The following is a 27396-nucleotide window of genomic DNA, read 5'->3' as shown; positions in this document are numbered from 1 at the left end:
ATCCCTTATGGCTATGACTATGTAAGTGTCTAATAAATGATTGCTGACTGATTGAGGGAATATCATTAAGTATTACTGAATATCGCAAATAACGACAATGCCAAAGGTTCTCCAGTTTATCATTTGTACTATCACTTTTTGCTTTGAAATTTTTTCTTCTTCAGATTTTACCATCTCCTCAGAAGAAGACACAAATTTAAGATGCTGATTTTATTAAAGTACAAAAGGAAAGGTCCTTATTTAAGTTAATTTAATGTAAAGCATATTCATGGGTATTATATTTTAAAGATATCATTTTAATTTACTATATCAAAATATAATAGCCATGTTATATATTTTATGTTGGAAAGTCAACAAAGTGGCCTTAAGTGCAATTAAATATAGAATATATTGTAAGTTTCTCACAAATGTTTTGATTTTTCCAAGGGAAAAATTTTCTGTTCTTCTCATGCATAGATTAACTTAAGTGTTTACAAAATTTGGTCTGAAAGTAAATTAGACTTACATTGTCTTGACAGCAGGAATAATTCAGTGCAAGCAAAGAAGTTGGGAAAATGTTTGCCATGTAAGAAGATGTCGAGAACCCCTTGTCAGAATGATTGTCATTCTGTGATTTCAGGGTATGAGCACCTCTGGATGTGGATGCAAGGTTAAGAAGGTAGACCTCAAGGCACTGTGTGGCAACAACAACGGAGAGGGGGAAACCAACACTCTGTGAACATGAGCCTCAAATCCCCAATGTCTGCTTCTCAGTTTGAGAGCAAAAGCAGCCACAGCATGGCTAGAACAGGAAGTTGTTTTCTCGTCAGGCACACCCCTCATCCCAGAAGGGTCTGCCACATCAAAGGTAAGGTGACTCAAGGTCCTACAATGTGTGTTTCTTCTCTACACCTGGGCTACATGACGGTTCTGTTGGGTAAACACAGGCAGCTATTCAGTATTTAACCACTGCTGAGGCACAGGCATTGACTGCTGAGGCTGGGTGCCAGCACTGGGCCAAAGCAGAGGCAAGCAGGCACCCTCCGTGCCAGGCACTCATGTTTGGAATACTTGCTTTTTAGGAAAGGGGCCTGGAGTGGTGCCAAAGGGGCCACTCAGGGGGCTCAGGGTAGGAATGGCCAAATGGTATGAAAGTATTTCAATATTTTAACATTCTGCACAGCCATGCCAGCATCTACATGCTAAATACTAGCCCTGGAGAAGCATGTATTTTACCCCCTCTTTCTCTCTCTCTTCTTCCCTCCTTCTCTTCCTTCCTAACTTCCTTCATCTCCCATCTTTCCCTCTCTCCTTCCCTCTTTCCCTTTCTTCCTTTTGCATTTTAAAATTTAGTTTCTGTAACACCATTTACTCCTATTTTTTTCTCCTAGCTTTGTGGTTTCTCCTTCCCAGCTTTTATTTTTGCTGACTCTGCAGTAAATGTTAGAGCCTCTCACAGCTCAGGCCTCAGTCACTTTCTCTCTTTAGTCCACTGCGACCCGAGTCAAATTCACCCATTCACAAGTTTCAGATACCCTCCACAGGGCAAATAGTTTCCAATGTGTACTCTAGACTCAGACTCCTCTTCTCAGCTTTAGACCCCTACATTCAACGGTCTATTTGCCCTACGTGCAAAGCTTAGAGGCTTCATAGGCATTTTGAATTTTGCTCTTTGAAACTGAACTGGTTACTCTTCTCTCTTTCATTTCAATTCCAGCTACTATGATTTATAGAATTAGCAGGCATATCCTCAAAACATTTCCAAAGAAATTTTCTATTTAGTTGAACATGTATTTCTGTGACATATATTACTATGAGCAAGGCCTTGTGATACACATTGTAGGGGATTTGAAGACATAAATGTCAGTCTCTTGCCAGCAGTTTTATATTGCATCATAGTATAAAATAATTCAAGGAAGAATGTGAAATAAAATACAAGAGAAGGGTATATTATGTACTTTCAAGCATTTGAAATCAGAGAAAAACTTATACTTAGTTGAATACTTAGTAGTATTTGCCTTCAAAGAAAAAAAGTTGTTATTAAAATGCAATGTTTTCAGCACTTCGCTATTGTAAATAGCTGGTGGAGGAGGGCAAAGGGGGAAAAATTGAGACAACTGTAATAGAATAACAATAAAAAGTTTAAAAAATAAAACAAAATAAAATGCAATATTTTTCTCATGTGGGTTTCGAAAACCCTGCCCTCAGATTTTGCCAAGACAATAGATAGCTTGGGCATTTATGACCTCTTTATTTTAACATCTGTTTGCTTCCCCTTGGCTTTCATTTTCCTATATCTCCTTTAGGAATTTGTCTCTGCTGGTCCCTCAGCCAGCCATTCTCCTTGAATCCTGTTTATTATCTCACAACCCTCTAACTGTTCTCATCTGCTCTTTCCACTGGCTGCACCCCAGTGTTCAGTCTTCATTTTCCCTGCTCTTCTCTCTGCCCTGGCCCACCCCCTTGTACCTTCACACTTGGAGTCTGAGCCCATCTTTTAGCTGATCTCCCAACCTGAGGTGAGGCCTATTCCACTTCCACTTTGTACAATTCACCTGGAAACAATTTTTTAATAAAATCACTTGCTCAAGGGCACACAACTACTGGATGGCTGAGGTAGCTATAAATTCTGTTTGAAATCTGTGAATGAAATTTTATCTGAGTGTTATTTAAACTGTCTCCTTTCCTTCCACAAGAATTTAGCACCTCCAAGTGGGAGTCATTCCCAAGCTGGGAAATGGAAATAGTGGTGAGCAAAACAAACACAACTCCCCCTTTCAAGAAGCTCACATTTTACTGGAAGATATTTTATACTAATCAAATAAAAGTAAATATTTAGTCATAAGCTGTGGTACAATAATGCTCTAGTGTAACAGTCTCCGAACAAGATCATGCCTTCAGAACCAAGGCATTCATCTTCCCACCTGCCAGATGTGTCACCAATGGCTAACACTGACTCCCTCTATGAGAATTGTTCTTGGGCTGAAGGGAGCTCTCACGCACAATGGGAGTTTGACCGGTGAATGTTTAATGGGGGTTAGAACTCCCCCTTGCTTTGAGTTGAGACCTCCCTAGAGTCATCCACTACTCCTTGTGGAGCTGAGTGAGGCCTCTATCTGCATCACAGCTCACCTTTTGCCCAATTCCACTTCCTGGCCTCCTTATAAATACATACTGTTCCCAATAACACAGCCCAATAAATTTCCTGCACACGAATCTCCATCCCAGCTTCTATTTTCCAAGAATGTGACCTAAAACAATTGCTCTGAAAGAAAATATAGGATATATGAGAATATACCATAAGGAAACCTAATTTAGATTGAGAATATGGAGCCTGGAATATCTCTTTTAAGTGACATTTACACCAATACCTAAAAAATGAGAAACAGCAAATAATGGGGGAGTTTTCTACCGGAAATAGTTTGAGTGAAAATTAGAGGTAGGAAAGGTCTTGTTCCTGTCCCAGGAATTTAGGGAAATCCAGTGTGACATACATATAAAGAAGGGTGGGAGGGTACTGATATGAGATGAGTCCTAAGAGGTGGAGGTCACATCATTGGGAACATTTTAGACTATGTTAACATGCACGATGTGATCCTAAGTGCATGGGAAGCTTCTGAAGGGTTTTAGGTGGGATATTTAAAAAAGTTAAGTTTATATTTTAATATATTTCTGGTTGTTTATGGAGAGTGAATTGGATGAGGGCAGGGAAGTAAAACAGTTAGGAAGCTATAAATTGTAAAAGGAGTAGTTAGAGCAGGAGATAATAGTGGCCTAGAAAGGAGATAGGACAGTGGCATGGAGAGAAGTGGCTTAATTAACAAAATAGGAAAAAAAGTGCAAGATCAAATGCAGTACTGAAGGGGAAGTAAAGGAGAGGGAGGAGTTAGATGAGGGCCCCAGATCTATAGTATCATTTACTAGTTAGGGTAGACTAGTTGGAGGACCATACTTTCCCAGAAAGATTGAGTTCCATTTCAAAGAGCAAAATTTTAGGTGGCCATAAGCATCTAATACTTTTATAGCTCTTACAATGCTAATATTAAATATTTGACATTCTTGATGGAGGGCTTTGTACACAAAGATTATTTGCAGTTATTATTTTTTAATTAAATTTTAAATGAACAATTCCAAAACTTTTTATTTTAACTTTTAAAATTTAACTTATAGCTTATTATTTTACTTATAAATCTAGTACATTTTAACAATTACTTCAAGGAAGTCTTTGATTAATATTTAGTCCCAATTAAAAACTTAATTAATATATACCTTTAAAAACTTTAAATGTCAATTACTTATCAAATATATTTTATTTATTTTTAAGTCTTTTATATCTTTAACAAGCAAATTCTAAACAAGCTATAAATAATGCCTGTCAGTTAAATAAATCAGACCTATAAATGTAGACAAATATATTATTTAAAACATTTCTTTACTACTTATCAACTTAATATTTTCATACATTTCTACTTAAAATGGAAAGTCATTTTCTGATGTAGATTTTAATCTGTAATTCTAAAGCTAATTTGTTGGTCTAATATGCCAAATTAGATCACTATTATATATATTTTAAATACACATATACAATGGTTTCACTAAACTTAACCCATGGATAAGAATAGTATGAGGACACTTATCAGGAACTAAACTAATTACCTTAGACAAAAAAATTCAGAGTTTGCTATCATTTTACTATACATGTTTTTTTATCTTCTTGTTCTTAGATAAGTCCCTTTAACATTTCATAAAATAAGAGCTTGGTGATGATGAACTCCTTTAACTTGACCTTATGTGAGAAGCACTTTATCTGCCCTTCCATTCTAAATGAAAGCTTTGCTGGATAGAGCAATCTTGGGTGTAGGTCCTTGCCTTTCATGACTTGGAATACTTCTTTCCAGCTCCTTCTTGCCTGTAAGGTCTCTTTTGAGAAATCAGCTGCCAGTCTGATGGGAACTCCTTTGTAGGTTACTGTCTCCTTATCTCTTGCTGCTTCTAGGATTCTCTCTTTCATTTTTATCTTGGCTCATGTAATTATGATGTGCCTTGGTGTGTTCCTCCTTGAGTCCAACTTCTTTGGGACTCTGTGAGTTTTCTGGACTTCCTGGAAGTCTATTTCCTTTGCCTGTCACAATTATCAACAACCAAACCTAAAACAAAAACAAAAACAAACTAAGCAAACAAGTAGAACAGGAGCAGAACCACAGAAATGGAGGGTTAGCAACAGGGGAGTGGGAGGAGGAGAGAAAGGGAAAAGGTACACAGAATAAGTAGCATAAATGGTAGGTAGAAAATAGACAGGGGGAAGGCAAGAATAGTATGGGAAATGTAGAAGCTAAAGAACTTATGACACTTGGACGGACATGAACTAAAGGGGGGGAATATGGGTGGAAGAGGGTATGCAGGGTGGAGGGGAATGATGGGGGGAAATGGGATAACTGTAATAACATAGTCAATAAAATGTATTTTAAAAAATAAAAATAAAAAAATTAAGAGTTACTTTCTTAACAACTTGAGGTAGCTATCAATCAGAGAATCAGGCAGGGATGTGAGATTTGAATCCTCACTTGGCACTCTCCCACAAAGTGAGCCCTTTTAAATGATCACTGTGGTATAGAAACTTGACTTCCCATAGGAGGAACTGGTCTTTCGTGGGCCAAACACTCTACTTCCTAATGATCTGTGTGCCCAAGGAAGTTAGTGACACTCCCACCAAGATCGTTGCTAACCTCCTTCACTGCTGGATGGAATTTTGCATTTCTGTGACTAGTTTTAAATCATTTAATATTGTTCTATTTGACTCTGAAGACACTTTACTGACATTCCATTCAACCCTTCAAAGATTTTTATACAGTTTTTTTCTAACTTCTGGATAGGTGGAATCTCAATAGTTTATTACACATAATGTATGTGTGTGTATACATATATACACATGCACACACATCTTTTATAATTAAAGGAGGCAGCAAGAAATTTTTTCCATTGTCTCTGTGTGTTATATATTTTACTTGGTAATCAATTTTTCACTATGTACTTGGGTCAATTACTAACCTAGGTGTTTCAGATAAATTGATAAGAGGTGATGTTATGTCCAAAAATGTTATTCTCATTTCTATTTGGAAGCAGTTACTATCAGTAAAGTTCAAAGTATTAGATTAAATAAAAGCTTTGTGTTTGGTAAAATTAACAAATAATCAGAGAACACCTACTTTGTGCTAGACACTATTCTAGATGCTCGGAATAGAGTAGAAAATGAAGCAGACAAAATCCATGCCTCACAAAGTTTTATATAGTGGAACAGCTCACCCTAGCAATGTGCAAACAGATATGACAGGCGACAAGTGGTATGGGGAAAATAAAAGAGCATAAGGAGATACAGTGTGATTGAGCTGTTATTTCAGACAGGGTTGTCAGCAAAGACCTTTGGGTTGTCATCTGAGCAGATAGATAAGAAGGACGTGGATCAATTGTGCCAGAGGGAGGTTCAGAAGAATGGCAAGTATGAAAGACACTATCGGGATGCTTCTTGTGAAACAAAGCAGTCACCTATTACTACCTCTCATGACTCACGGATTAACATACAGCAATGGCTTGCACATCCCCATTTCCTAAGCCATCCAATTCCACATGACATAGCATTGTATTGAAAAGACAATCTGTCTATAAATCAATATTTGAACCAAAAGCAAAAAGCTGTTATAGGAAAGGGAATGAACCCAGAACTCTGACTTGAGGAAAGGGGTCCTTCTGTAAAAAATTTTCCTTCCTTCCCTCCTGCACAATTTGTCACCCTGCCTCCCAGTCCTAGCTCCAACAGCTTTTTACCTCCTGCCAGTACAAAAGAAGAGGTAGCATATGTTTGCTAAAATGCTTTTCTATATTAAGACATTCTCAATGCTTTAAAAAAAATCTCAATCTGGTATTCATGAAGAGAACTAATATAATCCCTCTGCAGTCATTATCAAAACTTGGGAAATAAGGTCTCTTCAGCACAGAGGCAGATCTACCCCATTTAGCCCTCAGACTGAGATTAAAGACACGGGCCTTGTTCTTAAGCTAATAAAATGGCAGAATATTGTAAGGAAGTGTGCATTGCAAATATAATTTGCTACACTGACTTTCAAAGACTACCTCTGGTCCATACAATTTGAAGTCTGACATTTTATGTACATTTAACATCTGGTTGGGTGGGACATTGTTGATTGCTCAAAGAAAACCACCTAATCTGGCAGTTTGGTCTTCTTTGTCCTTACTACCTAGGTTTGAATAACGTTCCTATCTGTACTGTGAATGATGATGAGAACTCATTGGGAACATTGTGGGGTGTTGACCAGTTCAACTGCTTAGAGAAGGATGAAATGCCATCTGCCAAATGCAGTTACCCACCCAGTACTGCACCCCTGGAGAGCCCAGTCAGAGGAGTGTCGCCAGCCCCAAACAGTGTCAAAGTGCATCCCCCGCGGCCTCATTCTGGTGAGTCCCTCTCAACTATGAAGTATTTCCTGAGACCTCTTGCAAACTACTGGGGAGTGGAGGAGGTGGAATCTATATGATTGATAAAATAGCTGCAGTGATTTTTAAATTATTATGAAATTTCACAATTTGAAATAGGTATTCATTATAAAAATTTTTCCCCCAGGTGATCTCAATTTAGTAGTTCAAAACTGTTAATAAATATTATAATTACTAATTATGTCCAACACATATTTGGTGTCACTCTAATTATAATCCCTACAAAATTCCTACAATTCCGGGCTAAGAGATGCCAAAAATGAATTTTTACTCAACACTGATAGGGAAAATACTTCAGACAAAAAGTGAGTTGGGGAAATGCAATAGTCGTGGAATTTCATGATTATTGAAGCTTACATCTTCCCCATTGGATGGTCAAGTCCTTAAGGTCAAGGCTCTGCATTTTTGCTATTCTTGATATCTCCCCAGCTTCCAGCACAGTGCCTGGTCTTTCATAAACAGTTCAATAAGCTAATTAATGTTTACTGAATTAACATGAAGCAAAATTAATCAAAAGTACAGCATAATAATTGTAGTTAACAGTGCTGTATTATATATTTGAAAGTTGAGTTTATACCTTAAAATTTCCCATAAGAAAAAATTTGTAACTATGTAAGGTGATGTTAACAAAATTTACTGTGATAATCATTTTGCAATATATACATATATCAGACCATTATATATAGTACACCTTAACTTAACACAAAAAAAGCACAGTAAGGCCAAATCTAAAGGCCAAGGCAAAATATAAGGAATTCTTAGTGGTAAAATTATATCCTGTTCTCTTTTACAATAGCATGTTACTACCAAAAGTTTCAAGACACATTAAAATTATTTGGCATAATATGGTAAGCTATGTATTAAGAGATGATAAGAGGGATCAGTAGTAGAGTACTTACCATGTGATTCCATTCTAAGGTCTTCATGCTTGTTGGCTCATTTCACATTGTATTCAACAGTTCTTATTCCTGCCTTTCTGCTAGCAGTGAAGAATCGGAGCCCACTTACTCTACCTTCCTCCTAGTGTTCCTCCTTACCGTGTAAAATACAGGAACTTAAACATTACATTTGCAGGAGTCCTTTGATGGAAATCAGGTGTTGCCATTCGGTAAAATTTACATCGCAGATGTGGGGCTAAGGTGATCTTTCTGGTTGATGTCTACTGTCAAGCATGACTAGAGACATGGTTTTTTCATTTGTTTTTGCTACAATATCTCAGTGTTCAGATTCTGGATTTATAGGTGTCAAAAAGGTAAAGTCAGCAGATATAATGGCTTTCTGACTGCAGTAGAGATCCATCTCTAAGCTTTAGCCTCTAAGATGTTGGGACAGCAATTGAAGGGGCCATGACTTCCTGACTCCCCTTCTTGCTGGTTGTGATAAAAGCTGTGCCTGCCTCAGTGGGCCAGCTGCAAAGTGTTCTTGAAATGATTTGTGAAGGCTCAAAACCAGAATTCACTGTTCCACCCATTCCAATGACATTAGAAACAAGTATTTATCTGTATTATTTTTGTTTAGAATAGCTAGAGTGGTTTCTGTTTCCCACGAGAGTCCTCTTAACAGACTTGTGCCCCTAACTTTGTTCCCCCTATTTTAAGTAATGAATTCAGTTACTATTGGGTATATACACAAAATTTTTTCATCTTCAAAAGAATTGCTGTATTAACTATGCCTTCAGTGTAAAAGATAGCATCAGAATATATCTTTAACATAATGCAAAGAAAAATTAAGCAAACATTTAAGTGGTTTTAGGGGGATTTAGAGGGATTTAGATAGATGAAGTGGGTGGGGTTGAGAGACTGATGAAATGAGAAATAAAGAATGTAATTATAACTCAGCATACATCTTTGCTTTCTGTCTACAGAGCAAACAGCATACATATAGTCTCTGTAACTAGAGGAAGTGATAGTTGTATGGACAGGAATCAGAGGAAAACATGTCTTACACTGAAATATGCACTTTTAAAAAGTTTATCTAGATCAAGAAAACTCTTGCAGTGTTTCTTTATATCATTCTCTGGCCATAGATTGGTTTTATAACATAGATACACTTTTATTATGTTATTGTCATACCTGCAAATTTTCTAATATCTATAAACAGATGTCCGGGTTGATCTTAATTAAAATTCAGATGTATGCCCATCTCTTTCAGCAACTGATGTATATGGCATGCGACAGAAAAATTTTTTCAGTTTGATCTAAGTATATTTTTCCTCAATATCATTTCAGAGCCATGTAGAAAAATCCAGGAGTGCTTCAAAACTTCCAGTGAGAATCCCTTAGTAATTAAAAAGGTAAAGAAACAATTATTTACAGCTACATATTTAGTCTGACTTTTATCATTCTCTCTCCTCTTTCTTCTTCACATACTTTTCTGAGAAGATACCATGTTTCACAACATTTTTTACAGCTTTATTTAATTAACATGATATAAAATGCACATACAAGGTGGGGCAAAGTAGGTTTACAGTTGTTTGTGTGGAAAATAATATAATAATAAATAATAATACAACGATAAAGTCTGTTTCATGTACTCACAACTATAAGCCTACTTTTGCCTTACTCTGTATTTAAGTGAATAATCTGATGAATTTTGACAAATATATATTCACACCATGACAGCCTCCATCAAAATCAAGAAAATAAACATACCCATTATTTCCCAAAGTTTTCTCATGACCCTGGTCCCCCACACCCATGGGCAAACATTTATCTCTTGTCACTAAAGATTTAGCATGCAATTTTTAGGATTTTATATACATGAAATCATATAGTGAGTTCTCTTTTTTTAATCTCACTTCTTTAACCTAGCATAATTGTTTTGATTCATCCATGTGGTTATATGCCAATAAAAAGGGTAATTCATTTCGTTTTATTGCTGAGGAATATTCCCACAATTTGTTTATCCAGTCACCTGTTGATAGACATTTAGTTTGTTTCCAATATTTGACAAAGTTGGTATAAACATTTGTGTGCAAGTCTTTGTATAGATACATTTTCTTTTCTTTTGGGTAAATACCTAGGAATGAAATGACTCAGTCTTATAGTAGGTATATGTTAATTTCTTTAAGAAACTGCTGAACTTCTTCTTTTTCAAAGTTGTTGTACCATTTTATATTCCTGCCAGCAGTATATAAGATTTTCCTTTCCTTCACATCCTCAATATGGCTGGTATTTTTATTTTATCCAGTCTAGTGGGTGTGTAGTGGTATCTCATTGTGGCTTTAATGTGCACTTCCTAATGACTAATGAGGCTGACATCTTTTCATGTTCTTATTTGCCATCCATATATCTTTTTATGGAAAGTGTATATTCAAATCTCTTGCCCACATTTTATATTGAGTTGTTTGTCTTATTATTATGAAGTTGTAAGAGTTCTTTATATACTCCAGTTATAAATCTTTTGTCACATATATATCTTGAAAGTATTTTTGCCTGAGGCTTCCTTTTTTGTAACAATATTTTTGAAGAAGCAGAATTTATAATTTTGATAAAACCCAAACTTTAAATTCTTCTGTTAAATTTCAAATGCACATGCTATTTATCTCTCTATTGTGCCTTATTGCAATGGCTAGAAACTCTAGTGCTATGTTAAATGGAACTGATGAGAGCAGGAATCCTTGACCTACTTAAATCGCTGGGGGAAAGCATTCAGACTTTCACCATTAAGTATAATGTTAATTTACTTTATTCATAAATGTCCTCTATATAGTTGAGGAGATTCCTTTCCATTCTTAGTGTTCTGAGAGGTTTTTTCTTTTAAATAAGAAATGGAGTCCTGGCTGGCGTAGCTCAATGGATTGAGTGCGGGCTGTGAACCAAAGCATCGTAGGTTCGATTCCCAGTCAGGGCACATGCCTGGGTTGCAGGCCAAGGCCCCCAGCAACCACCGCACATTGATGCTTCTCTCTCTCTCTCTCTTTCTCCCTCCCTTCCCTCTCTAAAAATAAATAAATAAAATCTTTTAAAAAATTAAATTTCTTATTTTCATAGATATAGGCTATTCAGGTTACCTAGTTCTTCTTTAGTGAGCTTTGGTAGATTGTGTTTTTAAAGAAATTTGTCCATTTCATCTAAGTTGTAAAAAGTCATTCATAAAATATCCTTTTAATGATTATATAATTTTTCTTCCTGATTTATATACATAGAAGTTTATGAGTTTTTATTGCTTTTCTTAAAGAATCAGCTTTTCATTTCATTGATGATCTCTATTGTTTTGTTTTTCTGTTTCTACTTTATTGATTTTGGCTTGTATTTATATTAGATGAAAGCTTAGATCATTGATTTGAGACTTTTTCTTTACTGCCTTGGCTGTATCCCCCAAACTTTATGATGCTGAATTTTTGTTATCATTCTGTTCAAGATACTTCCTAATTTCCTTTCTAATTTCTTCTTTTATCCATGACTTACTTAAAATTGTTATTTAATTTCCAAATAGTTGGGGATTTTAAGGATATCTCTATGTGCTTGATTTCCAATTTAATTTCACTGTGGCCAGAGAATATACTTTTCTTGAAACCTTAAATCCCACAACCATTGTTTATTATAAAGGTGAAGCTTGGTCCTCATGATGGGCTTATCAGTAGGATTTCTGGTAGTGAGTACCAGGGCCTCTGAGCTTTTTAAATTCACAGTTATGGGGATCAGCTAACAGCAGGGTTTAGCCATACTGTGTGAGAATGTCCTTGATCTCCTTGTAAACCTCATTCACATATTTCTGGTAATAGGCCACCAGGACTTTAGAGAAGAACTGACATAAATATGGGCCATATGACCACCACCTCCACAGGGACATGGATATCTACACCAGCTAATTGCTCCTTGCCCAGAATACTTTGAAACTTTAGAAAATTACTGAGATTTGTTACCAGGCCCAGAACATGGTTGGCCTTGATAAATTTTCCATGTGCCCATGAAAAACAATGTTGACTCTGCTGTTGTTGGGTAGAATGTAACATAACAGTGAGGCGATTGGGGGTGGGGATGAGTGGAGGTGGGGGTGGGTAGAGGTAGAAGAGGGTATGGGGAATGAATGTTAATGGAAAAAAATAAAATAAACCAGGAAAAATAAATATAAATGTTTTAAAATTTAAAAAGATAGTCCTCTTAATGGAAGCAAAAAACAATTAGGTCAAATTGGTTGATACTCTCATTCAGGTTTTCTGTGGCCTTACCGATTTGCTGCCTACTGTTTCTATCAATTATTGAGAAAGAGGTGTTGAAATCTCTGACTATAATTATAGATTTCTATATTTTTTCATTTCTATCAGTTTTTAATCATGTCACTTAAAACTTTTTTATTAGGACTATAACTATTTAGGCTTGTTATTTCCTCTTGATGAAATGAACCTTTAGTCAATATAAAATTATTATCTTCAATTCTGATAACATTCCTTGATTTGAAATTTATTTTGTTATATTGTTCAGGTTTTCTATTTCTTCTTGAATTGATTTTGGCAACATATTCTTTTTATAAAAAATTATTAATTTCATATAAATGTTCAAATCTATCAACAATGTTATATAATATTTTCATATTCTTTTAAAAATATCTGCCAGATCTGTTAGATATACACTTTTTACATGTGTTTTGTTAATGTGTATCTTTTTCTTAATCAGTTTCAATAGTTTATCAATTTTATTAGCATACCAAAGAAATAATTGTGTTTTTTATCTTCTATGTTGAATATTTTTTCTATTTTGTTGATTTCTATGATCATTTTTCTCTTTCCATTCACATATTTATCTTATTGTTCTTTGTCTAGCTTCTTTTAACTTTCCAGTATATATATTTTAAAGCTATCAATTCCCCTCTGAGAATTGCTTTAGCTGCTTTCATAATTATTGTCATGTAACATTTTCAGTAGTATTTTTTTCCAATTAACATTATAATTTCTTTTTTAGTCATAGCTCAATTGCTAGATATTATGTATGAAAAATTATTCATGGAATAGAAAAGACCTGGCTGCTGTAGCTCAGTGGATTGAGCACAGGCCTGCAAAACAAAGAGTCCCCGGTTTGATTCCCAGTCAGGGCACATGCCTGGGTTGTGAGACAGGTCCCCAACAGGGGGCACATGAGAGGCAACCACACGTTGATGTTTCTCTTTCTTTCTCCTTCCCTTCCCCTCTCTCTAAAAGTAAATAAAAAATCTTTTTAAAAAGGAGGTTATATTAAAAAGAATTATTTGTGGGAATCTAAAGCCCATGGTAAATGAATTTTCTTCCAGAGAGAAATTGTGTTTGCTTTTATAGGAACCCAGAGGCTGTAATCCTAGATCAATTTAAACCAAGTTCAAACCTTGATCTCAGGTTTTATTTCTTCAGGGGCTATTATATTTCTAGGTCACATTCACCTTGAGAGCAGAGCCCTTGAGTGGCTCTTATCCAGGTCCTGAAATTTGGGTCCTATTTTTTCAGGACCTTTAAGTCAAAAGGAAGCTATTCTCCAGGATCAATGGCATTAAAAAAATGGATATTGCACTGGTTATACTTCAAACTTCTTACTTTCCTTTCACTTTTAACCCATTAACTCCTAGTTTATTTACTCATTCATATATATTTTTTTAATTTTAATGTATCTTTTTAACTGTGTTCAGTGGGAGGGTTAAACCAAATATGTATATTGCTATTCCCCAAAATTAGAAGTCTACATAATGAACTTTAACAGAAGGATGCATCTAACTACATTACAGCTTTATTTTCAGTAAATGCTAACAGTTAAACATTGTTCGCTCAAGCCCAGTAAGTCATCAGTCCCCAGTCGCTGACACATTCAGCCACCAATTTCTGTGTGCTGACACATTCAGCCACCAATTTCTGTGTGTCTATATATATCACTTGCTTCTGAAGGTTAAACCTTTCTTGGAATAAATGCAAAGATCTAGAACTTTTCTTGGACTTAAAGCTCTTACACGCTTTTTAAAAAATTTCAAACAGAATATTTCATCTCCCAAAACAAGAAAATACACTTTCTATTTTCTTTTCCAACTAATCAAGAGAAGTAATTAAATTTACCTTTCTGATTCTGACATTTAGCAGAGCAAAGGGGCAGCAGTTCACTCTCTACAGAAACACCATAAAATCTCCAACTGTCTTCTCCAATCATAAAAGAGAAATATTCCCAACTCAACAGAAAATCTTATTACATATCATGAGTTTGTTGTTATATGAAGCAGCAATATAAATTATACATTAAACATTTAAAAATTACTATGTTGCTGTTCAGCCAAGGGTTTAAAGGGGTTTCACAAAAAGTAAATAATGTATTACTATTTGTTCTGTCTCTAAATGCAAACATTTGAAAATTAGATATTTAAGGCAGAATTAAAACTAACCCCTTTTGGCTTTTATGTATGTGTTTCATTTAGCTACAATATTTCTCATTCATATTACATTTAATTTTTGCACAAAATATAAGTACATGCAAATGCATATTGATTATATCTTATCTTTGATTTAGGAAGAAATTAAAGTAAATAATCCACCCTCACCTCCAAAAGCACTCTCTACTGATGGATCTTGTTCTTCAGAAGTGATGAGTACCAAGACTAATGTCAAAGGGAACACCGTATGCATACCAAACTATCTGGATCAGGAAATCAAAGTAAGGGGCAGATTTAGTTAATCCATAACTTGGGTACAGAATGAACAAACCAAAAAAATCACATCACTTAGCATCCTTAAAACTCTTTGGTTCCCCTTTGACAGCTGAATTAATTTAAAACCAATTAGCCTGAAATCTGAGGCCTGATCCTATTTTCTTTTAATTTTAATTGTTCAAGTACAGTTTTCTGTCTTTTACTCCCATCCCATCCTACCCCCCAGTGCTCCCCTCCTATTTCCTCCCTCCTATTTCCATCCCCGCCCCCCTAGTTTTTGTCCATGTGTCCTTTATACTTGTTCCTGTAAACCCTTCCCCTTTTCCCCTGAAATTCCCTCCCCTCTCTGCTCTGGTCATTCTCAGCCTGTTCTCTATTACAGTGTCTTTGGTTATATTTTTCATTTGCAGTCTTACTTCTCCCTGGAATCCTGTCACTGTTTAAAAACAAAAACAGAAACAAAAACAAAAAACCCCAAACCAGAGCATTTGGTTTAGACATAATGAAAAATTTGGCATTTGCCAAACAACCTTGGCTCTATTTTTTCCATGTCTGTCTTTCTCATCTTTCTAATGCTTGAGAAGCACTATCTCTGCCTGAGATTATCAATTTAGTTACAGTAATAATAATATGTCATATCAGAGTACTGGTGAAAATGGATGTTTCTTTCCATGTTATTTCTGAGAATGAAATATTATGAGTAAACCAATCAGCTAATACTTGTCATCTGCCATTCTTTGTTTACTTTCCTTAGATCCTTTTGGTAACCTCCACCTGTCTTCACTTTAAGACCCACTACAATGAATTAAGGGTCAAAATATTGTAATGCTGACTCTGGTAGAATTTTAAAATAAGTATTAGTAGTAGAAATTGCAGATAACAGAGCATACTGTAAGGGTTGTTATAGAATAATCCTGATAAGGAGCTATGTTAAAGATAAAGGATAACAGTGTCATTGGGTATAATACTTAATTTTGAAAACAAAATTGGGAAAGAGAAAAAAAAGAAAGGACAAGAAGAGAGACTATCTACAGATATGTCCTGTGTTTATACATGATTTCTTGATGATTCTGGCTAAAGACTTTATAGTACAGAAACTCCAGAATCACTGTCCACCTCATTCCCTCCCTGAGGGGTTGTCCCCTGCTAGGAATTCTCTTCTCTTTAATCCTTTCAGTGGTCACCTTCCAGTTATTAAGGTTTCAGGTTAAATACCACTTACTCAGAAGTGCTTTCCCTGATCATTCAATCTAAGGTAGCTAACCTGGTCACTCCCCATCCTATTACCCATTGTTATTTTTTCATAAATGTCATATCTGATATGTTCATATGTTTTTATTTTTTTCAATATTGTCTCTGCCTTCCCACCTCACTCACACTAAAATTTAAGTCATGAGATCTTACACTTGTCTATCTTGGTTATTGCTTTATATTCAGTGCCTGGACAAGTGCTAGGTACCTAGTAATTATTAAATAATTATTGAATGTTGAATGCATACATTGAAAAGTTCTATCAAGATCAAAGTGGAATTGTAGAAAATCAGCTAACCACATAGTCCCTCGACTCAACTAAACCATAAGCTGAATGCAGCCTTAATAAAGCTGTCTTGCCTCCTATGGCACATCTATTAAAGATGGCCTTGGGGACATCTATTAAAGAGTCTTCGTTTCGAAAGCATCTTACACCTTATAGGTATTGATTTACCTGAATATCAATTAATACAAAATCCACTAAGATGTGAACTCTTTGAAGGAGGGGAACTTGTCTGCTTGTTCAAACCGATTCCTCAGCACTCACCACTTTGCTAACAAATATTAGCTAACACACATAACATGACATTTTAGCAAATAACTGTTGACTATTTGTTAAATAAATTAAAGGAGAGGAAGTGTGAAAACAAGTCATTAAATTTTTTTGGCTTGTGTAAAAGAGTTCTAAAAATAGAGCTCATCTGGGTGGTATCCCAACCTTCCATGCATTCTACAAAATATCTGAACTGTATTCCAGTTTCCTCCTCTTCAGTCTGATAACTCTGAATGGGTTGTGAAATCAAGATATGTTTGTGCTAGGGTATGCATGAAAAAGTATGTGGTTTCACAATTATTACTTTAAATGAAAACAGACTTCTGTGTCTAGTAAGATGTCATTTTTAGCCTTTCTCCTAAAGATCTTTAATTTATAGAAATAATGGATGGACAAAAAGTTTGTTCAGTTTTCTGTTTTCACCAATAATTTTATTGAACCACATATTCATCATTTTGTTTTACCTTCTGCCATCTTTCAGACAATTTCATAATTCTATCTTCCCAAAACTGTTTGTCTTTTTGAGCAAAGAACTGTTCCATGCCTTTTGCAGTCTTCCAGGGAACTGAATTTTTTTCATTAAGAGAATTTTGGTAAAGACTGAAATAAATGGAAGTCTGAAGGTGCAATGTCTGGTGAATAGGGTGGATGAATCAGAACTTCCCAGCCAAGCCATAACAGTTTTCACCTGGTCATCAAAGAAATATGTGGTTTTGGTTTATCCTGATGGAAGATTATGCATTTTCTGTTGACTAGCTCTGGACAATTTTCATTGAGTGTTGCTGTCAGTTGGTCCAAATGGGAGAAGTACTTCTTGGAATTAATCGTTTGGTTTTCTGGAAAAAGCTCATAATAGAGGACTCCCTTCCAATCCCACCATATACACAATGTCACCTTCTTTGGATGAAGACTGGCCTTGGGTGTGGTTGGTGGTGGTTCATTTTGCTTGCCCCACAATCTCTTCCATTCCACATTATTGTAAAGTATCCACTTTTCATTGCCTCTCACAATTTGTTTTAAAACTAGAATGTCTCCATTACATTTAAGTAGAGAATCATATGCAGAAATATGGTCAAAGAGGTTTCCTTTGCTTAACTTATGTGGAACCCAAACATCAAACAAATTAACATAACCAAGCTGGTGCAAATAATTGTTCAATGATTGATTTAGATACTTTGAATATGTCAGTTATCTCTTGCATGGTATAACACAGATTGTTCTCAATTAATGTCTCAATTTGATCCCTATCAACTTCAACTGGTCTATCTGGCTATGGAGTATTGTCCAGTGAGAAATCTCCAGCACAAAAATTTGCAAACCACTTTTGACACATTTAATCAGTCACAACACCTTCTCCACACAATGCACATTTTTTTTTTGCATTTCAGTGGCATTTTTATCTTTCCTCAATAAAGCATATAATGTGCTAAAAATGTTGCTTATTTTCTTCCATCTTCAATATTAAAATGGCTACATAAAAAGTCACCAATTTTGACTTTTTAAAAAATGCATGCTGATATGACAGCTGTCACAGTACAATCTAACAAAATTGTTTTGAATGGAGTTAAAGACAGCTAAGCACTACTAGAGCCAGCTACTGGAAAAAAGCAAGTGAACTTGGTTCCTTCATTCACAGAGCTTGTGAGAGGGATTGTACAGGTGTTATAAGATCAGATAGGAGGAGATTTTGGAGCTAAGAGAGGATTTGGAAGAAAGAAACCCAAAGAATGTTTATGATATAATTAGAAGAAAAAGAGAAATATGGAACAGGTCATTCCCAGCTAAAAGAACCTCTACCTAAAGGTTAAGAAGTGAGAATGCTGTTTATTCAATAAACTAAGAGCAATTAATATGGCCATTGCAGAGAACGCAGGGAGAACATTGCCAGAGATGGGATAGGTGACTAAACAGAGGCCAGATAGTAAAGTACTTTATAAGTCATATTGAAGTGTTCACATATCATCACAAAAGCTTTGGAAAGTCAGCAAAGAATTTTAAGCAGTAAGTGATACTGAATTACTTTGTAAGTACAAGAATTACATGATCAGAGTTGTACTTTAGAAAAATTACTGTAGATACAATATGCAGAATTAGTTTGGGAGGAGGATGCAAATTGCAGGCAAGGTACTCTGCTTCCAAAATGATAGATTTGGTTCAAGACTTAGCCTCCTACTATATAAACAGCCATATAACTGGAAAAATTATATAAAGGAACTGTTTTCAGGTACTGGGTAATAGCCAGTACAAATATGTGACTACTGAGGAACAGAAAACAAGTGGGATGATTTCCACATTTCTGTCAGGGCACAGTCCTAATCATGGCACAGAAAATTGGAGCCCAAACAGAGAGTAAAACCATCATCAGGTAGAGAAAACAGAGTCTAGGTTTGGGGGATGCTGACATGGCTGAAATTTGCAAATTAAGATTCCGAAGAAGAGGAATCTGTGGAGAGAATGAGCTCCAAGAATCTGTATAGTGTTTCTCGAGTCTTTGGTCTGATATAAGCTGCACATGCGGAGGATGAGGTTCTGAGATCTGGCAGAAGGAAGATAATGGGAATTAGCACATTGCTTACTGATGCTGGCATTCTGGACTTCTGATGCATCAGGCTGAAGAGACCTTGATAAACATACCAGGAATTTATTTGAGACTGCAGAAAGGTCAAACCTTAAAAAGTAGGGTACTCTAGCCCCACAGTAGGGGCTACTCTAGACCTTCACTCCCAAATCCCGAAATTAAGTTTCAACACATTGGACTCACCTGCCAATATATTTACTACTTCCAAAACAAAACTCAATGAAAGGAAAGCAGGAGGCTTCCTAGCAGGGCATATTCTCCTTCCTCTCACCTAAAGGATAATTACCCCAATGTTCACAGCAGCACAATTTATAATAGCCAAGTGTTGGAAGCAACCTAGGTGCCCATCAGTAAATGAATGGATCAAAACACTATGGTACATTTACACAATGCAATTCTATGAAGCAGAAAGAAAGGAGCTCCTACCCTTTGCAACAGCATGGATGGAGCTGGAAAGCATTATGCTAAGCAAAATAAACCAGGCGGTGAAAGACAAATACCATATGATCTCACCTTTAACATAAACCTAAACAACCAAACAAATAAGAAAATATAACCAAAGACACTGAAATGGAGAACAGGCTGACAGTGACCAGAGGGGAGAGGGGAGGGAATTTCAGGGGAAAAGGGGAAGGGTTTACAGGAACAAGCATAAAGGACACATGGACAAAAACTAGGGGGGTGGAAATGGGAGGGAGGTGGGGAGGGATGAGGGGTGGGCTGGAATGGTAGTAAAAGACAGAAAACTGTACTGGAACAACAATTAAAATTTAATGAACAAATAAATAAAAGGATAATTATATTCTAAGTCGATCAATAAGTGATCTATGAGTTAAAGAAGCTGAGAGTGATGTACAATCAACATATTACTGAAAATACAACTTAAGCAGAGTCACCTAGAAAATACCAAAGGGTTCGTTTTTTTCCATTTTTGCCATGGCCATTGATTTATTGTGAAATTAGGAACACATTTAACTTGCTGTCTTCAGGATAGGGCATTATTGAGGACAAGAATCTTAATAATATAACAAAGCTCAATAAAGGGCTGTGGATTTTTCTGCCCTTTAATTTCAATTCTGTGTCTTCAGTATCTAGACCAGTGACAGACACAAATATTTTTTGAATTAATAGTATTTTAAGAAAATATTTTAGGCAGAGAAACTTGGAAAAAAAGATGCTGCAGTAGCTCAAGGAAGAATTGATGGTTTAGAGTGGGTCAAGCCTATGCCAATAGAGAGAGATGGAGAGATCTGAGACACATTTAGAAGGATTCAATGAACTTGTTGTTTGGCAGTATATTATAGAAAAAGGCAAGTGAGTTGCTCAGGATGAAGCTCAGGTTCTTGCCTGTACATACATTCAATATATGCTGGTGCTATCCTCCAAGATGGGAACCTCGTGCAGGTTCTAGGAAGAGACAGATGGAGGTTTAGTTTTAGATATTTTATTTCAATGTAACTGTAGAATATCTAAGAGGATACACCTGGTAGACTGAAGTTCAGGAGACAGGTATGAATTTCAGATATATCTATTCCAACAGATGGAGTTTAGGGTCAAAATGGAAACATCATTACATGTGGTTACTACTTTGCACTTTAAAGCTTATTATAGTCCATTTTTATTTGAATTAGTTATTCATATATTTATCTCATCATCAACATTTTAGCCCTTAGCACCACTTAAAAATGTCAAAGAGGGATTCTTTTTTTAAAAAAATATTTTATTTATTTTTAGAGAGGGAAGGGAGGTAGATAGAGAGAGAGAGAGAAACATCAATGTGCGGTTGCTGGGGTTTATGGCCTGCAACCCAGACATGTACCCTAGCTGGGAATCGAACCTGGGATACTTTGGTTCCCAGCCCGTGCTCAATCCACTGAGCTACACCAGCCAGGGCTCAAAGAAGGATTCTTGACTGACAAAGAGAATTAGATTCTGTCCCACTGGGCCAATCACTGTGTTCAGGGAATGAGGAACAATGACGAATCCAGCTACCCTCTCCCACTATAGAGAGGAGTAGTACCAATGAGGGGACAGTTCTATGACTGGAAGATTCCCATTAGAACCCCATGGTACAAAAGGAAAGGATCAATATCCCAAGAGAAGAAAAAAATGAATGGTTCCTCTGGATAATTTTGGTATTGAACAGACAAAACAAAGAAAACCATGTCACCTAACCTAAATAATTCCTACTTATTTTGAAGATGTTTTCCAAAGATTCCACTGGCTCCCAAACTGAAATCCCAAATGATATAATTGAGCACTGTGTACAGAGTGACATTTAGGAAGATAATACTGTGGAGAAAGTAACAGGAACTTAGTAAGTCTGTACCACTTTTTTCCTCACTATGTGACTCTAATATTTCCTGTCAGATACTGGCAAAGCTCTGTAACATTTTACGTACTGATTCTCTGGCAGAAGTTCTGCAGTGGCTGCTTCATGCAAGTTCAAAAGGTGAGATTACCACGAAGCTTGTTTCTGCCTGTGGTATGGATGGCAGTAGCACAGCCTTCTAAGTTCCAATTCCCCACTAAAATCCTCACTAGCTTCCTTTAGACCTTTCTTGGCCTGTTCCATGAAAACACGTGCCAGTCTTTATGGGACAACCATAAATAGCATGGAGCAGCTATCCTCTCCGCAAACCTAGCTGGTCATCAAATTCACTGAGGCCAAACTTCTGAGCTGGGTGGAACCTGAGAATTTGCATTTCTACTAAGTTCCCAGTTAAGGTGATGATGCTGATAATCATGCTGGTCCTGGGACAACTCTTTGAGAACCATTGCACTAATGAAAGTTAGGCAATACCAATGTGCCAAGAACTGAATAATGTTTTAAATGGGAGCATTTTGGAAATAGTTCTTTATCCCAGTAATTCAAGACTACTTGGCAGGCAATTGAGAACTATTTGGGGGCAAGAAGTCTTTAGTTATTCTTTATTTTTGTTCCTTTTTAAGAATATAACTTTAAAAATTACATAAGAAATAAATGCTTATTATGGCAGTGGGGAGGGGGGTAAAGAACCAGAAAAAAAGAACAATAATAATAAATAAAATTATCACAGATATCATTTCAGTGAATAGTATATATCTTTCTAGGTAAGCTTGTAACTATTATTTAACTGCATTTATTTATTTATTTATTTATATTATTTAACTGTATCAGTCTGTGTTTAATGAGATTATATTGTACTTATTTTTTTTTTTACTGATCTTTGAGAGAGAGGAAGAGAATGAGAGAGAGACAGAGAGAGAGAAACATCAGTTTGTTGTTCCACTTTTTCATGCATTCATTGGTTAATTCTTGCATGTCCCTTGACCAATGATCAAAACTGCAACCCTGGCATATCAAGACAATGCTCTAACCAACACAGCTACCTGGCCAGGGCTGTACTTACTATTTTTTATAGGTAGAATTTTTTTTTCTTTTCTTTGTTCATTTGGCAGTGGCCTGTAAGGCTGAGTTTTGTACTCAATATTTGAAAACGATTTCACTGTCACTCATGGACAAGTACCTCAATGAGTTAACTACTCTGAGCACTCTACAATATCACAGGTCAAGGGAAGCTAGGATATTGTGAAGCAACTTGTTTGCAGAAACCTTGACTCACACATTGGTGCCTCCCCAGAAAACAGATCACCAGCCTTTTACACTGCAGTGCTGGATGTAAAAAACTAATTCAGTATTTCTAGACAATAATTACAACCTTCATGCCCCTCCTACTGCTTTTGTTAAATCAGAAAAAGAGTGGGTCTCAGCCTTGATTCATGCTGAACTGGCTGAGATAAACTTGCTGGCTGGCCCTCGCCCTCATCCTCGAAGAAGAAACATCTCAGCAGAACCAGCAGCAGTGATTGGGAAGTCAACCAAAGTTAAACCACCCTCAGAGTCACCCGTGAACTCAAAAGTGCTGGCCAGTTGTAGAGAAGGACATCAGCTGACCAGGTAATTAGACACAAAGGCCATCCAGAGGGCATATGGTACATAAAGACCTGAATTCTCTTTTCATTATCTTTCAAAACACTAAACACAAACATGCTGAGGTCTTAATTCCTCTTTTTCAGTAAATGTGCATTTGGTTTTTATTTTTTCATGTTCATAAATGTAATGAGAATCATTCTAAATTCCATTTTTTCAGAGCGTTTTTGCAGGGCCTATGTCTTCCTTACCCAACAACTTTTCGTTTTGAGGAAAGTTGCTTTGCTCTTACTAGAAAGAATAGACACCCAGAAATCTAAGAAAATATTGTGTTGTTGTTTTTAGCTATAAAACAACAGCTATAAAGGAAATTCAAATTGTATTGTTATTATACATTTTGTTAAATGTCTCTCATAGAGATACCACTTTTTTGTATACAACAATGCAAAATTAAAATAAATTGCTTCACTTAATTATCTTTGACATACTCCTGGGAGTTGTCAGAGGGAAAAAAAACTATTAAGAAAATTGGAAATACTGCAGTGGAAATTCTTATGACAGAAGAAAATGAGTATTTATGTATAACATCATGGTGAAAGAATGTGGTAAGATATTATTTACACTAGTAGAGAAAATTTTGTTGCTTTAAAATTAAAAGTTGAAGAATGCTTAAATTCAGAACACATAATAGTTCACCTTAAAAAGCATTAATATAGAGGAGAATTCTGTAGCATTTCAATTTGTCTCTACTTAAAGTTTCCATAAAATTAGAAACTAGGAGATAGGGTCTCTATCTTAGTGAGTATGATGTACTGCTCAGATATTTACTCAAAGTCAGAAGAATTTTCCATTGGAAAAAACATTTAATACTGTCTACTTTGAAAAACAAAGAATTGGAATAGCATATTTAAGACATACTTATTAGCTTTTATGATAATAATGCCGTCTATAGAAAATGCTTGTTTGTATCTGTGAATTTCATTTTCTCTTTCTCCAATTTATTTAGAGTGTCAAGTCAAGGATCTGAAGAAAATAAGGCAGTACCAAAAGGTTAAGTACAGTTTATGATAATTACTAAGTTGTTATAAGGAAATTGCTGGTTTCCTTACAGATACTTACTGGTATCTAACTAGTCAGGGACACAGATATTAAGGAGCCACTGTTTTAAATGCAGTAAAATACAATAGAGATTTCCAGCTATTCTAAAGGGCAACATTTGCTGAATCTCTCACAGAGATACATTTGATATAAATTTAACTTTGTATTGGAAGGTAAAGTGGCTCATCAGGGACAGACACTCTTTGAGAAGCAAGACAGAAGGACATAAGGAAGTACAGGTTCCATTATGCCAGTCCAGTGCCAGTCCAGAAGCCTTGCATTGACTTAACAAACAGACAATAATCTCAGAATTTTGGTTCTTCACGGTTTAACTGCCATTGACCCAAATGATTTTCCCTAGAAACAAAGTCAACCAGTAAAAACAGCAGATGCCCCGTGAGTCAACTGAAATTCAAAAAGAGAGGTGCAGTTCTGTGTCCCTACCAGAAACCAACCCCGGCCCCACCCCACGATTTAGGCTAAAAAGAATCAAGATGTTTAGAAAGTCTTATGTTGGTCCAGAATAGCCCAACCGAAACATCCCTGTGAGATTGGTAGGTCTTAACCTTAAAACAAGCACAGTAACCATGAAAATAGAGCACAGGTGGCAACCACAAGGCCCATGGACAGAATCTGGCCCTCCACCTTGTTTTATCTGGCCTGGCACCTTGTTTCTACCCGGCAGCAGCGCTGGGCTCCCACTTAACTGTTAAGGAGTAGTTACATTGATACAGTCCTAAAATTACATTTTGCCCTTTGAAGGCAACCATAAGGCTGATGTGGTCCCCAATGAAAATGAGTTTGACACCCCTGCTGTAGAGCAACAGCTATGCAGTATGTCTACTAACCACAAACAAAAGTCTACCTTATAATTTCTACAAGCTCCCTTTCTGCTAGCAATGATATAGTAATCAATTAGAGTTCCTGGAGTTCACTCTAGACCCAAGCAGTTTCTGTTGGAGTTAACCAACACAAAAGGGGCTCTATCTGCTAATACACAATAATAAGTATAATTTATAAATTAGAAAATACCCCCTTATTCTGACACTCTAAGGATTGTATATTGTACCTGTCTTCTCTTACCAAACTCTTCACTCTAGGAATGCAAAATCCTGACAATGATGTTTCTATTACTCAATTTTATCTCTTACCTGTTGGCCACAAATATATTTTACCCTGTCTAGATATTTGAACAATTTTTGTATAAGAATCCCTCCGGTGTTGATATTTAGCATCTCCCCAAATCCTTATTCCTCCTAGGGTGTGACCATGTAGGCCTTGGAAGGTCTCATAAGTACAAATAACTCATTTTAACTGCTTATTTATTTATTTATTTATTTATCTATAAGGACCATAGACCCTTCTCCTTTCTCCCACTGGTCCCATTGTGCCCATCACCACCCCTAACTCATCTCTACCAAAACAATGTTTGATTCTAAGAGTGAAGAACAGGTATACATGTTATAGAACAAGTAACTCCTTAAAGTTGAGCAGACCCTAATTCATTCCTACCATAATAATGTTTGATTCTAAGAGTGAAGAACATGTTTGCATGTTATAAAACAAATAACTCATTAAAGATGAATATAGATAATATGAAAGGTTAGAATAGATTATTTTAGGAATTTTGGATATATTTGGCTCACCCAAACTTCATATAATTTTTTCTTTGTCATTTGCTACTAAAACAGCAGAAGTTATGTTTGATGTGTCAATTATGGTCTTACTTAGGGTTTTTTTTTTTTCCAGAGGCTGAGCACAAGCCTCCAATAGTTATAAGAAGAAATAAGATGACAATACCGGTTGTAGAATATTTCAGCAAGCCAAAGTCACCTCCCGGGCCTAAAACTCAAGACAGTGTACCAACAAAACCAATGACAGCAAGGTGTCTACAAGGGTACAATCTCTCTCCCCAAAGAACATTTTCTTCTTTACCATACCAAAGGTAGAAATTCTAGGCTGGGCTAATTCTTTCACAAACATGAGCTTCACTTTGTTACAACATCAAATTATTATTTTTTAAATATTTTGGTAACAACGCATCAATAGCTGCTCTACCTGGTGGCACACAGGAATCTCAAAGCACTTGCATATACTGCTACTAAACAAATATTATTGGAGAGAGTATTTCTAATTGTCATTAATTTTAACATCATATGCAGCAAAATAATGTTTATTTATATACTACACTTCTAATCTTGCATTATTAGTATTATTACATTAGTATAGGGCCCTGATGCTGGAAAAAACCATCCATATCAGAATTCAGCAGGTTGTAATTCGACACCTGCTCAAAACTCTGACAGAGAATGCGAACATCTGAGCTAATTTTCAGAATACAGAGTGTCACAATGTTGTTGGAATATTATGGGAAAAGGTTCACTTTCCTCCAAAAAAGAAAAACTATGAAAATTATCCCTAACTTATGAGCCAGAGAGGAAATAGCTTCTACTCATTATTGTGAATGATATTAACAAATTTCCTAATATTGAGCATTTTGTATTTTTACAATAAACCACTCTTGGGCCATGGCTATTATCCTTTCAGTGTACTTCTGTGTTCTATCCACCAAGTATCCAATCTTTCATTTAGAATGTGTCCTTGATATCCAAGAGAGACACTATAAATTATGTTTGTGCACGCGTGCATGCAGGCACGTGTGCAATCTCAGTAATTTACCTCGCACTTACTGTGTGTTAGGAATCACTCTAAACCCTTTAGATATAGTAACACTTAAGTTTCAAAATAACTATTTGAAGTAGCTACTATTGTTCTCTTTAATAAGAAAACTGAGAAGTTGAGAGTTTTGCTCATTGGGATGGGATATACAGTTGAAACAAATGTCATCTTTCAAATACAATAGTTTATATCTCAACTAAGAGTCCAAAGTGTGTGTTTTTAGTCAGCAGATGACTT

At 36.0% G+C, this 27396-nt stretch overlaps 1 protein-coding gene across 1 annotated transcript; it reads left to right on the top strand.

The window, feature by feature from the left end:
* The first annotated feature begins 622 nt into the window (after nt 1-622).
* On the top strand, nt 623-26429 carry C1H4orf17 (chromosome 1 C4orf17 homolog). Its single transcript, XM_028508038.2, has 8 exons — nt 623-847; nt 7237-7449; nt 9717-9781; nt 14949-15092; nt 21840-21921; nt 23205-23409; nt 24389-24432; nt 26230-26429. The coding sequence occupies exons 1-8, from the start codon at nt 721-723 to the stop codon at nt 26427-26429; spliced, it is 1080 nt and encodes a 359-aa protein (XP_028363839.1). The 5' UTR covers nt 623-720.
* Nucleotides 26430-27396: the final 967 nt, after the last annotated feature.

Source organism: Phyllostomus discolor, chromosome 1, assembly GCF_004126475.2.
Source record: "Phyllostomus discolor isolate MPI-MPIP mPhyDis1 chromosome 1, mPhyDis1.pri.v3, whole genome shotgun sequence".
NCBI classification, from domain to species: domain Eukaryota; kingdom Metazoa; phylum Chordata; class Mammalia; order Chiroptera; family Phyllostomidae; genus Phyllostomus; species Phyllostomus discolor.
This window is presented reverse-complemented; position numbering and strand designations above follow the sequence as displayed.